The sequence below is a fragment of the Oreochromis niloticus genome, linkage group LG2, assembly GCF_001858045.2.
Source record: "Oreochromis niloticus isolate F11D_XX linkage group LG2, O_niloticus_UMD_NMBU, whole genome shotgun sequence".
Classification (NCBI taxonomy): domain Eukaryota; kingdom Metazoa; phylum Chordata; class Actinopteri; order Cichliformes; family Cichlidae; genus Oreochromis; species Oreochromis niloticus.
This window is the reverse complement of record NC_031966.2, coordinates 10,991,741-11,005,380: the sequence shown is the minus strand read 5'-3', so window position 1 is coordinate 11,005,380 and position 13,640 is coordinate 10,991,741. Positions and strand designations below refer to the sequence as shown.

The 13,640-nt window shown below is 43.0% G+C and overlaps 1 protein-coding gene across 1 annotated transcript; it reads left to right on the top strand.

The window, feature by feature from the left end:
- Positions 1 to 1,083: 1,083 nt before the first annotated feature.
- spry1 (sprouty homolog 1, antagonist of FGF signaling (Drosophila)) lies at positions 1,084 to 5,207 on the top strand. The gene is made up of 2 exons (XM_005467212.4): positions 1,084 to 1,675; positions 3,178 to 5,207. Exon 2 carries the CDS (start codon positions 3,228 to 3,230, stop codon positions 4,308 to 4,310), a length of 1,083 nt encoding a protein of 360 aa, XP_005467269.1. The 5' UTR covers positions 1,084 to 1,675; positions 3,178 to 3,227; the 3' UTR covers positions 4,311 to 5,207.
- The last annotated feature ends 8,433 nt before the right edge of the window (positions 5,208 to 13,640 follow it).

Genomic DNA, 13,640 nt, shown 5'->3' with positions numbered 1-13,640 from the left:
GAGAAGAGGGGGGTGGCAGGAGTGAGGAGGGGAGCCTTTCCCCCCTGGCTGCAGGGCAGCTTTTTTCTTAAGGTGGTCTGAAGCTACAGCGCACACTACCCCGCAAATCCCCACCCCACCGCTGCCCAAACAGAAATCAACACAGAACTCCTCCGATAGTGATTTCATATCAGAGAATCGTACAAACTGAACATTCATTGCCACACGTTGTATTTCCTCTGATGACACGAGTTAGTGCGTAATGGGAACATTCCACAGAGGACAGAGGACATCCTGTTGATGCTTCCTCTGTGAGTTGTCTGTACAATGACACAGCTGTGTGGGCAGAAACTGGTTGGGCTCGAGTTTGTATTTAATTCACAGAGACTAATGAGTTGGATGTGTATGGATGCCTGTTTCACAGCAGTACCGGTAAACAGCTACAGAGCACAGAAACGATGAAACTCCGGTTTAGGAGCCATTTTTCTTCAATATATGATTCGTTCTTATTTCTATAACAAACTTTTCTCTAGTCGCATGAGGTTCCTTGACATGTGCAAGATTTAACCTAATTTAACCATATTTATTAAACTTATATTTCTCATCCAAACCCTTTAATAATTAACTTTGATGTTGTTATTGTTGTTCATCCTACTCATATTTTCCTCTAAAATCCTATAAAAATATTTTTTGTTCCCAGTACAAATATATCAAACGCCCCTTTTAAAACAATATTCGGTTTATTTTTCATCTTATAAGGACAAACGTGGTATTTAGGTACACATTTTTGAAAAAAAGAAATAAATATTTATTTATTTAGCACTTTCTCAGATTCCCAAGGTAAATTCTGAATCTACGTAAAGTGGATTTCTTTCCTGTTTTTGATGCTTGTGTATGGTCTTTGTACCAAAAGTGACAACTCAGCAATGTTATAAATAAATACGGCGTTTAATACGTCACTATTAGTCACATCACCCTCATTCACACCATTAATCATAACCCACAAGAACGGAAACTAGTATTTTTTTTCTTCCCCTAGCCCCCTCGTTGAGTCAACGTTTGCGTTTTAAAAAAGCCGTTCCACCTTAACCAGTGCACACATCTCTATCGCCCGGCCTTCCACATCTGTCCAATGAATCAGGAGCGGATGCGATGTATCCTTTTTCAGCGGAGTGGCTGGCCAATGGGAGTTGGATTGTCGAGCAAACACTAAGCCCTGAGCCCCCATTCATCAGTGCTGAACAGGCCCGCAGAGCAGAAGAGAGCGCACCGCTGTCTGCAACCTAACGACGCTTTTGCACAAGAGCGCAGATTTCCCGCAACAATAACTAACAGCCAGAACTCAAATACAATTCTCAGCAGATACGCGAGGAGGAGAGACTTTTGGATATAAGCTCGCGCGTGTTTATTTATTTATTTTTTTCCCTCTCAGCCTTCTTCATCAGAGTTCCGCCGTGGATTTACTTTATCTTGGGACAGATGCACGCGTAACACACGCTGAACTTTTCAGTACGACTTAACCGAAAAAAAATAAAAAGGGAATAACGCAAAGGGATACATTCGCACTTGGATTAACAGACTGAATGTTATGCATTAGACCTCATAATCTCCAGCTGGACATTGCCCCTTCCGTTTGGATGGAGTTTTGGTAAATTATTTGGTTGATGGATTCGACGCTATGGATGCTTGCATATAGGTATGCATCTTCTTAGTGATTTCACGCTTATTTTACGCATTTTGCTTTGGTTTTAGGGCATTTGTTGCCCGATAGTAGAGCACGTAGCTACCTAGAAAGCGCCGCTGCAGCGATAAAGTCCAAATGTTTTGCTGTGCGCAAAGACTTTTCGTCTTATTTTCCATGTGTTCCCCATGAAATAAAGAATCCGCTGTGGGTTGAACTGATCGCGACTGTTTGGTGAAGTTGATGGATTTCCACGCCAGTGTTGTTCCGAGGCTGTGCTGTAACAAACACCCCTCCCCCATGGCGGTTGTTTTCATTCATAAGTTTTGCCCGTCTATTCGGACGCGTCCTGTAATGTCTCTTGATCTCCGGCTTTATAAGATCCTGTTTTTATTACTGCAAACAGCGCCTTCTCATGTGAGCGCGTTCTGTACATATGATCCTATTCAAAGTGCGCCATTTGACGCAAAGACTATTAAATGTATAGAAAATATTTTTTAATATAGTTGAAACGTGCGTTTGTTTATGTGCAAAGCAGCAAAATGGATCTTTCCGCTTTGATTGTAGTAGTTTTTATTTTTTTTTAATCGTCAATAGTTTTAAGGAGCCCTTCACGGGACAGCTAGGGTTTATGTTTTTGTAAACTGTAAGTTTCGGCCTCCTGCAGGTCGGCTGTGCTTCATAACATCCCCTAAGACTCAAGTTCAAATTCCTAATCGTATTCCTATAAATACAAATACGATATATATATGTATATTGGTTCATATTAACTTCAAAAATTGGGGGCTTCTCGGCCCTGAAATACCGTTTTAATCCGACGACTTTCCAGAGTTTTTTAACTGCAGTCTATATTTTGTCGGAACTTGATGTGACCTTAGTTTTCTAGCTCTACTTTTGTCCCCGTTTCCCTGAAATCCTTTTTGATGTAGTAATAGAATACTAAGTGAGGCAGCTCATTTAGTTCCCTTGGATCGTGTCCTCGTTTCGTCGCCGCGGTGCATTTAAATGTTAACTAGTCATACAAATGTAAATGAGTAGGGGAAGTATTTGTAGGGCCTGCTGAAGTTTAGATTTAGCCTGTTGGGGAGGAAGGTACAAAAAGTCTTAATAGTCAACTTTTTCCCGGGTTGCCTCACTTAACGGGATCAAAAGTGACATATTGTCATGTTGACAGGGTGAAAACAGTTGGTCTGGATTAACTATAAAGACACCTGCAAATATTAAACTAGCCTGCACAGATTACTTATTTGTCATTAATTTAGAATCACTGTTCAGCATCTTATGTTATAGCTGTGTAATAACTGCTATGGTATGGGTCAAGAATGATTGTAACGATATATTAGTATTAGATTTTTATTAGTATTATTTCTGAATCCAAAAACACTTGGGATTGTGTTAACCCCTCTTCCATCAGGACTGTGTTTCCTAGAACAAGAATTTTTTATTTTTTTTTGCTTGACTCTTTCTGATCATATCTCCTGCCTCTTCCTTGTCTCTTCCCCCCCTCCCTCTGGCAGGTTTTCCGATGCATGTCCACGGTGAATGTCGGAAGTGGTGATTCCCCCAGATGGAGCTCCAAAGTCAACATGGCCCTGGCGGTTCATTAGTGGTGATCCAGCAGCCTTCCCTAGAGAGTCGGCAGAGGTCGGATTACGAGCGGGAGTTCCAGCATGCCGGCATTTTCTCTCTGGAACAAATCAAGGCCATCCGCTCTAGCAACGAGTACACCGAGGGGCCCTCAGTGGTTCGGAGGCCCCCTGCACCCCGGATGGTCTCCAGACCCCATGAAAAGCAGGAGAGGACTCACGAGGTCATCCTCGTCAATGTGAACAACAATTATGAGCACCGACCATCAGGTCACCACCATCATGCTGGGGGCAGTGTGTTGGTTGGGGGACAGCAGTATGGTGGGCCTCGGGCACCAGGGCTCAGTCGCTCTACTAGCACAGGAAGCGCCGCCAGCTCAGGGAGCAATAGCAGTGCCTCCTCTGAGCAGGGACTCTTGGCACGCTCACCCCCCACTAGACCTGGCATTAGCTTACAGCATCACCACCGAGTGGATCGGCCTGTTCGGACTCAGCCGAAGCCCAAGGCCCTTTTACAGCCCCAGCAGGGACCTCAATTTTACCAGCCTCCACTAGAGGCTCCACTCAAGCCCCAGGGCAAAGGGAAATCAGACTTCTCTGGCTCTGGCAACGAGGTGGTGGCTGCTGCTGGGCACCAGTTCATCTGCGAGCGCTGTGGGAAGTGCAAGTGCACCGACTGCACAGCACCCAGGAGCCTGCCTTCATGTCTGGCGTGTAACGGCCAGTGCCTCTGCTCTGCTGAGAGTGCACTGGAGCACGGCACGTGTATGTGCCTTGTTAAGGGCATCTTCTACCACTGCTCCAATGACGATGAGGGGGATTCATGTGCTGACCACCCCTGTTCACTGTCACGTTCCCACTGCTGCTCTCGCTTCCTGTGCATGGGATTAATGTCGGTACTCTTCCCCTGTCTGCTATGCTACCCACCTGTCAAGGGGTGTCTGAAGGCATGCCAGGGTTGCTATGACCGGGTTAAGAGACCTGGCTGTCGCTGCAAGAACTCCAACACTGTGTATTGTAAACTGGAGAGCTGGGCCCCACAGACCCAGGAAAAGCCTTCCTGATCGCTTCCCAAGGTCTCAGTGATTGCCCGTGCACAGGAGACTCTAGAAACGGATCTTATGATGACAATGATAATGATAGTCACAAATTAATGTTTATCAGACATTCTGAGCACCTCCCATCCACCTCCCCTCCTCGCTGCAGAACCCTAAGGAGCTAAGCAAAGGAGTAACGAAAACCACTCGATTATTTTTAGTTTTATTTTCTCTGGATCAGGACCATGTTTTTACAGACCAGTGTTTGCCTTAACTGTTTCTATGTCTATCCTCAGCTCCTCATTAACACTATTTTTTTATATATATGAAAAAGTTTTTCTTCCGTTTTAGGTAGGCACTTTCCTCCGGGTCTGTGTGCCCGGTGGGATCTGCCTCTCACCAAATCTGTGAAGGACGATCTACTATAGGGCAATTATGTAGCTGTTACCTGGTATTCATAGCAAGCAGGTATGTTTGAGTTTATTGGTTGCTACCACACTAAAACCGTGGTTTCTATGCTCATTTTGCATTAACGAAAGCACATCCATCTCATAGTATTCTCCACTTGGATATGTTTCTCTCCTTCCACCCATCTGAACTTTTCATACACATTCTGTGGCATATTCTCCCATGTTTTTTGTTTTCCTTTTATCTTGTGTAAATTGTATGCTCAAAAATCCATAAGAGGAATTCTGGCTATTTTTTAAAAGAAAAAAAAATGTCTGTTAAACATTTTTTTTGTTAAAAAAATATTTATTATGTGAAGCTCTATTATTTTATGATATTTATTGCAAGAGACAGTCTTAAATTTACTCATGTCTGAATATAACAAAATATCAAATACTTACTGAAAAATTAAAGGGTGGCACAAAAGAAAACTATGTTAACTTTAACGCAGAAAATATATTAATTAATGAAAAAATAGCACTGTCTGGTGTCTTGATTGCCCTGCTGAGAAGCAACTGAATCTGATGGATGGCCGCTGGCTGATTTTTAAGGGAATGTGTGTCTGTTTCTTAAGTTGGGAGTTCGGTGGTGAACAGCAAATCACTGTTCCATGTGTGTATGCATGTGTGTGTGTGTGTGTATGTGTGTTCACGCTGGGTGTGGAATTCCTGTTTTTTTTTTTTTGTTTTTTTTTTTAAGCTACAAGTAGAAACAGCTTGTAGCTCAAAATGTGACTGTTTACATTCTTGAAGGGCTTCTTTGCTGCGATTCTCCTCGGTAACCTTGAAAGCTAAACAATACAGGTCATTGACATGATTAGCCCCGAAGCTGCTAGCATCAACAGAGTCTCCACGTTTCCAGAGTGAGTTATGCTCACAGGAAGTAGCTCTCCCTCTAAACCCCCCTCTCGTCTCACCCGCCAACAAGTCACCACAAAACTATGTACTGTAGTTTATTCCCTGGGCTTTAACGCACCCAGATCGGGATGTTCCCAAACTCCCAAATGGTCTCCGTGCTGCAAACCCAAGAGTGTGTGTGCGCCTTCAGATAGGAGAGCGGTCATTACGAGTAGCTGGGGCCACCTGTTCAAAGATAATAAACCGGGGCTATCAATGCTGGGCTTTTATGGCATGGTTCCTGCACTAAAGGCAATGACAGGGGCCAATCCAGCCCCCACTGTGACCCGCAGTCCCCCATTTGGCCAGCTCTTTTTGTCAGTGAATTTATCACGTGGGAAGTCCACTGAACCCCTCCACCCCCACCACTGACACCCACGCACTTCTCCACCTCCGGGCCCCCAAGGGATGAGATCATCACTTTGAGAGTTGGTTGGTCAGCCACAAATACCAGCAGCTGGGGAAACACAAAAGGTGAACAGGAAATTCTCTTGGACAAAGGAAAAAATATACAGCAGTTTAAATTTGGAGAGCTGCAGCGCTGGCGACAAAACAACACAACCGTGTCTATTATCAGCTACAAGTGATCGCAGTGGCCTTGGTTGCTGTTTGCAGCAGGCCTCGGATCTTTGGATTATTTAGAACGTCTTCAGCTAATGTAAACTAGAACCCACTGTTAAAGCTCTGGCACTTTTAAGGAATAATTATTTAAGTGCTTTAAAGACGAGTAAACTCACTAGCATACAGTCTTATTTTAATCATAAGTTTACGATGAAAACAAAACACAAAACATCCCTCCAAGTTGGTGGTGAGTACTCACTCGGCTTTTTTTGGTGGAATGTACCTTTTGTTGCTCTGAGTAGTTAGGATTAGCGATTTGTCAATTTCCTGTTACCTTTCACAGCTGCAATTTGAGCCCTGTTTGCTCCTGGCCCTTAGATGATAGCATACAATAGAAGGCCTCTTTTTTTTCAGGTTTCATTATCGTTCCTCACTATGGATGAGGGGGATGGAAAAGATCTACACTGTATTCAGGAGGCGGTGAACAGGAAGACAGTGTTTACTTGATATTTTCCAGCCTAAGCCAAATAAGGCAACAGATCCTACTCCCACCATTTTCAGAACTTGGCTCTGTTCAGTCCTCAACACGTCTCTTAAATCTCTGATCTAATCAGCTGAGGTGTCTAAAATAACATTCAAGGCCCATGAATGGCTTCTTTCACTTTTCAGTCATCCTGCCACGTGAACTGCTCCGTAAGTGCGTCACATTTTACTCGTCACACGACTAGCACTCCGTCGAGAAAAAAAGAGGTGAATTCTGAGTCAGTATTAAGTAATTCAATGGCAAAAATGGTAACAACCACCACCCCTCCTCCTCCCCCCCTTCTTTGCACTTGTTTTAGAGTAAATTTAGCTGCTCCACACACCCACGTAATGCTATTTGGAGTTGTCAGGCTTGGCGGGTCCCAAGCTGCAGCTTTGGGTTTTTTGGGGGCCATACAAGTGCAAACATGCATGACTACCAAGTGAGTCACGATGGAAGCTCCAACCCACACATCCTACTGGGACAGTCCTTTTCTTAGCCGGGGCACTGCTGCCGGCATGGTCACAGTGGAGCAGGATATACTCTATAAACAGTCATCCTCCTCCACAGCATTCATCACCAAAAGGCTTGCTTCAGCTTTCCTCTGCCTGCTCATCTGGTTTTCATTATTTCCCCTCATGGCATATAAATAGAAATTAGCAATCAAGGGAAATATGGGGGTGGTGGATGTTGGAGGGGAAGGCAGGTTTTTTGGACTTCAGCATAACGACCAAAGTTTATGGAAGTTATCTCCTCAGATATTTGGTTTTCGTTGATCTCAGAGTCCTGGAGCGACATGTGAGAGGGTTGAAGTGTTTAGAAACTGCTCCAACATCCACACTCAGCCGCTGCAGGATTAAAACGACAAAAGAACGATATTAGGTATCCATAAAACATTTCAGTGCAGGTCCCGATAAAGTCAGAATTACTAGAGTTTACTCTATCCAAACACGGGGAAAATACAGTATATTGTTGCAGTGAGATGAAAACCTTTCCAAAATCTAAACATTTTAGTAAGCAGCCATGTTTTTGCATTGACTGCCATGCAGTGCTGACTTGATAAAAACAGATTTGGAAGAAGTAATTTCTCACACAAAAACTTGTGGTTCTTTAATTTAACCCCAAGCTGAAGATGTGAACCTTTCAGCCAACAGATACATATTAAAAAGCTGGAAAAAGAGACTTCTACTTAAAAAAAAATAACTGCAGTTACCCTGCTTGACCTCTATGATGGTGCCAAGCAAATCTAGAATATGTCCAGAAAGATTAGACAATACGATATATTCTCATTTACCCCTTTGTTGTGCTTTGTCATTTATTTTTACAAATGACACATCCACCTGGGAGATTTTAGCTTCACAAAGCAACGGGAGTAAATAGGCTTTTGTTTGATTGTGGCTATTACTTTTAAAATACACGTCAACATTTTAATATGGGACCACTTTGTCCAAACAAATAGTCCCCTAAACAGTTTCCTGTTTTGAGCAGCACACTTAAATATTAATTCCCTGTTTCAAATTAAATCATAAGTCACAGTGACAACTGTATTAAATTCTGGGAAAGTTAAATCAAAATAATCCAATTAGCAAGAAAGACTCTTTTGTATTGTGTGGCACTAAGGAAAACTACATTTAGATGCCGTTTCCTGTTGGTCAGATGACCAATGCAGCACTTATTTAGCGGGCTCTTTCCTCCTCTGGAGCTATAAAGGGCCTGTAGGTACAACCCAGTGTTTTATCAGGTGTCGGACTATTGAAGACAGAGGTGTTTCATTGGGGTTTGAGCCCATTTAAGCATTTGCTTCTGGGTATACACACACCCACAGGAACTGAATGTAACCCCCACCCCTTTAACTTGCTACGTGTCCGTGCAGCATTACTAGCCATCTGATGCCTCATTCTTAACCGAGCCCCCTTCCTGTCTCTTGTCTTTGTCTACTATTTTATGGACAAAGACCAGCTGGAGACAGTGATGCCATCATGAGAAGGAGGAGGCTGATGGATCAATACAGTATAATGCACTTGGCAATTGTTCGGTGAGCTCCTTTTGAAATTAATGGCTAGGCATAATTTTTGCTGCAGACTCGCTCTTGATCAATGGTTCCTATTGACTCATCAGTATTCAAAGTGTTTGCAAAGTTAGCGCAAAAGCCTTTGCCAGTTCTCACAGGCCCCAATAGACTCGCTTGTGATTTTGTATTCCGCTCACTAATTAAATCAGCAGGGTGTTTGTCTCGCTGTTGCTCTTATTGGAGACTGTTGTTAGAAACAGCAGTTGTCAACAGTCATTAGATCTGATCCCCAAATGTGCTCACAGCGGTTCAAGAGATAATCAAAAGACTGTAGTTTATAGCCAGGGATATGTGAAAATGACAGCAACAGACAAGAATGATGAAGATCAGAACCTGCCTTACATAAAAATCACCTCCACAAATAAAAGATCACACCCTTGTTTCTCTTTTTACAGCCCAGGGGGACAATCTTGTGTGTTTGTTGCATTCCAGGCCCCCTACAAGCACGTTTGTTCTGTTTTTCCCCTTTGATAGCTCAAAAGAAGGCCAACAAAAAGCATCACACATGAACATCAAGTACATAGTTTGAAAGATAAATAGATTTGTGTGTATTTTCTGCGAGGAAGAAGAGGAAGCTTGCTCTTTCTTTATCCACCCTTCCCTCCCCCCTTCTTTCTCTCCCTTTTTTTCAAGATTAGACTGCATCCAGACAGATGGTTCCCGTCTGCTGGCTTTTTTCAATTCACTTCCTCTCGTCACAGACAGCCTCTCTTCCCCCTCTGTTCTCTCTCTCCCGCTCTCTCTCTTTCTCCCCCCCCCTTCAACGGCTCCTCTGTTATGTGGCTGGAAATAATCTTTTATTGCCCAGTTGTTCGGAAGTGACCTTCTGCCCTTGATTAGATAGGGCCAAGTCCTATCACACGATTGTATTTGAGCTGGCGGGACAACCCCCACACCCCACACACACACCATTCATCCCCTCCCACAGCCCCATCCTTTACCCAACCCCCCATGCCTCTCTTACTGCCAGGACCTTGGTGATCCTGTATGAGGGCACAACAATGGGGGGCTTTAGTCCCGTCCGGCTCTTCTCGGCTGGGGGGCAATAGGGTGGGGGTCATGAGGGACTTTCATTTTTTTTTTCATCAGTCAACCAGTCACCGAGTGGAAGTTGCAGCCCCCTCCCCCCTAAAGCTTCCATTCCATCAGCAATACGATGGTTAACCTCCCAGTTGCCGGATGTTCACCCTTTGACCCTTAAAAAGCCTCTTCCTCCTTCCTTTCCCAATGACCCCCCCCCCCCCTCCCCTCCCTTATGAACCACTCCAGAGATAGGCTTTAATCTCCTACACTATCAGTGGACCTTTGAGGCTGCTGTGTGGTCGACCAACAGGTGGGCTTGCTGAGATGTTTTGATCTTTGTGGGATCAGGCAGGTTTTGATCCCGTTCCTTAGAAATATCCAGTTCTAGTCTGAAGGAGATGAAAATCTATTAAAGCAAGCAGTAATCAGTGGTTTACACTCTGACACAGCAAATAAAAGTGAATATTAATTAACAGACAGCCTCTTCCGCCTGGGACTGTCCAGCTCCCCGTGCGCTCAAGTTCAAGAAGGATAGCTAATGTTAATGGCTGTTCTCTCATATTTGCTTAACATCTGCAACAACATCCACTAATAGTATATTATAAATATTTGATGCAGACACATCATTTTGATGTTTGAAACAATTGTTTGAGCAGGTCTTAGGGAAAATTAGGAAATAAAAAGGTGCTGATGGGTTTACACTCATAGAGCCCTGAGTGGTTTACAGTAAGTTGTATTTTGTCAGGCTGTTTCCTTTGCTTTAATTTTTTTTTTTTTTTGATATTTCAATGACATGATTTAAAAGTGTAGAAACCATATCAAACACTACAAATCCCTCCCACCCCTCAACCCCCTGAGTACAAATTAGGTAGTTTCCCAATATGAGACACAACATGTACCCACAACGCTGGCTCTTTTTCCACTGTGGTTGTGCTCTTCAATTGTTTAACCTCATAAACTAGTTTAATTAGTTTCAACACAAGCCTCAACCACTTGGTTATTATATTTTTTAAAGAAAAAAATCAACTCGTGTTTTTTTTTGTAAACTCCTTTTCTAATTTTAGTGGCAGTTTTAAAGTCATGCTACAACTTCAGGTAAAAAGCAGCCCTTTTCTCTCTCTCTCTGCTGGCTTGTTTGTTTTTTGTGCTCTTGAGCTGTAAACCCATAACAAAAACCTCGGTGTCCAGTTTCATCTTGTGAACCAAAGCCAGGCTGTGAATAGAAGAAGAATAGACAGGAAGACAACTCTGATTACCTCCATAAAGGAGCTGACCTCATGTTCCTCTCTCTTCTACCCTGTCCTCTCTGTCTCTTACAAAAAATACTTTACAACTGAAACATTTATCTCAAAGCTGAAATTCTAAGGTGTGCAATATGTGCAGAAAACTTGATATTGAACTGAAATGACTCAATTCCCCCCCCCCCCCCCCCTTGCTTTTATGAACAGCATATTTTAACCCTTAAAAAGTGATATGTGACAGATAGTAGTGCTGCACCTAACCTTTCAAGAGGTGCAATCACAGCAGAAGAGATTCCCACCCCAGTGTTTAAATCAATAGTTGCTCGTCAAAATAGATGATAGCAGATTTGCATTAAGTTCCTTTAAAATACTTCAAATAATTGCATTACTGACTGTTTACAGTCAGCCTATTACACTGATCGAATCAAGCCCAATGGAAAGATTGAGGGCATCTGTTTGTCAGGGGCCCTGCACTCCTCCCTCGTCTGCCTCCAGGGTCTCCAAACCCCAAATCCAGAGCGGGGGTTGGGGGTCTTAACAGGAAGCTGAAGAACCCTCCCCTCCTTGTCTATATCCTTGAAGGGGTGGGGGAAAAGGGCCTCTAGATCAAAGAGGAATCACACAGAAATGGCTTATCTGTTGTTGATTTTAAGCTTAGGATAAAGCACTGGGTTCTAGAAATGTGTCAAGGATTTACAGGTCTGGACCACTGAAGCTCCCTCTTTCATCAAGGCAATTTCTTTTTCCAGATCTCTGTGAATGTGGGGGGTGTTTATGTAGAGTGGTGAGGGTTGCTTTCAAGCAACAAATAAGTGTAAGTGAGAAAAAACATGGTGACAAAGTCAACAAACGTGGTAAAAGCATGAAGTTTCCACACTGATAACCAAGATTTTTATTTATCTGGTTCTATCTTACAGGTTTGCATCCTTGCATGTATTAAAAACCCAGTAGAGTCCAATAATTTCAACTCCCATTCTGTCCAGTCTTTAACATTTCAATTTCAAACCCAGCAAGAGGTGTGATTCTATCTTCATGTCTTTCAATGGCACTATTATGCCAAAGGGGAAATTGGACCTGCAGGCCAGCCACTTTCCCTGCTGTAGATCTTATTAAGTATGTCTCTCCATAATACAACCCAGCTTGACTCTCCGAGACCACACCCCTTCAGAGAAGCAGACCTGTCAGTCACAATCCTTGCAAGGCTCTGAAATGGTTAACTGTTGCATGATTGGCACCTAGCAGAACATATACAGGCTCTGTGGGAATATACAGAAATGCTGTTGTACCACCAGCAGAAATTCTTTTCCACATCACTGCCCAGCCAGATTGTTGTATGTGCAAGTGTTAAGTTGCGGAGGGGCGAAGTTGGCTATTTTCTACACAAAGCAGTTTCAGTGTAGCAAAGCAAGACGGGATGTTGACCATTATATATTCAGAACCACAGTATGCAGATATGCAGCACTGCACACCATCCTGTGGAACAGATAAAACGCCTCAGTGGTTTCCAAACTCTCTTATTGGACCCAAATTTCCAAAGTAATTTTCCTTGCAACTCAAACTTGTTGTTGTAGACTACTGTGCAGGCCGGTCTGGTCTTTCCAGGTTTTAGGGGAGTAAATCAGCAGCAGATAATATGTTTCAGTTGGCTGTCCTGGCAGCGCAGGGCCTCGGGAAAGTTTGGCCCGATAAAAAAAGGCAATTTTAACATTTCATACTAAACTTTTCTTTCCAGAGTATTTTAGGACTCATGCTAATTTCCCTATTTGCCATATGTCATGTTGTGGCCTGCACTATCAGCTAGAAAAGCACAGCATATTTTTGGAAGACTATGTACTGCAGATGTGTTGTGGTATCTTTCTTTTATCATAGATGTATGAAAACTGATTTCTGGTTTCTAACATTTACAGTTCATGAATCAAAAACAAAACAGACACAGACACCTAGCAAAACCATTCTCACAGGTAATAGATTGCTCTTTTCTGACCAAGACACGCTTTAGCCACATTTGGCGCCTGCTTGATAAGCTATCAGATCGCAGGATTCACGTAACTGTAATGATATGGAAGCAGATGGTTGAAAATGTAACCAAAGCCAAGTGCCAGAAATTGAATTTCCTTGAATGGACCTAGCTACTGTGATGCTAACCGTGAGTTTTGGACTCCTCATTACGAAGCCTCAACATCAAGCATCATATTTATTTTCTGGAGCCATAAGTGAAGAAACAAGTTATTAGTTAAGATTAGCAAAGTTGGATGGTAAGCTGCAAGTGTGCATGTACATTGCACAGAGCAAGGTATCAGCTAAGTGTAAGACTACTGAAGTACTAGAACTTCACTCACCAAAGGAAGTTGCATCCATGTTAAAATGCTCAGCGTAGCAGTGGAAATAACATGTTTACATCCTGTTACCAGAAATGATTTTGGTTTCCATAGATATCATCAGTTGTACTGAGGCTTTAAGCTATTAGGGACCAGGACACTTTGTGTGCTACAAAAGTTGCTAGCTACCTTCCAGGCATCACCTCCGAGGCTAATTAATGCCACTGAGCTGGACTAATTAACCATATTTTTGGTGTAGCAGTTTTAATACACGAGT

What these genes read in the sequence shown, in the direction of transcription:
- spry1 (XM_005467212.4), top strand. Translation starts at nt 3,228, where the DNA reads ATGGAGCTCCAAAGTCAACATGGCCCTGGCGGTTCATTAGTGGTGATC.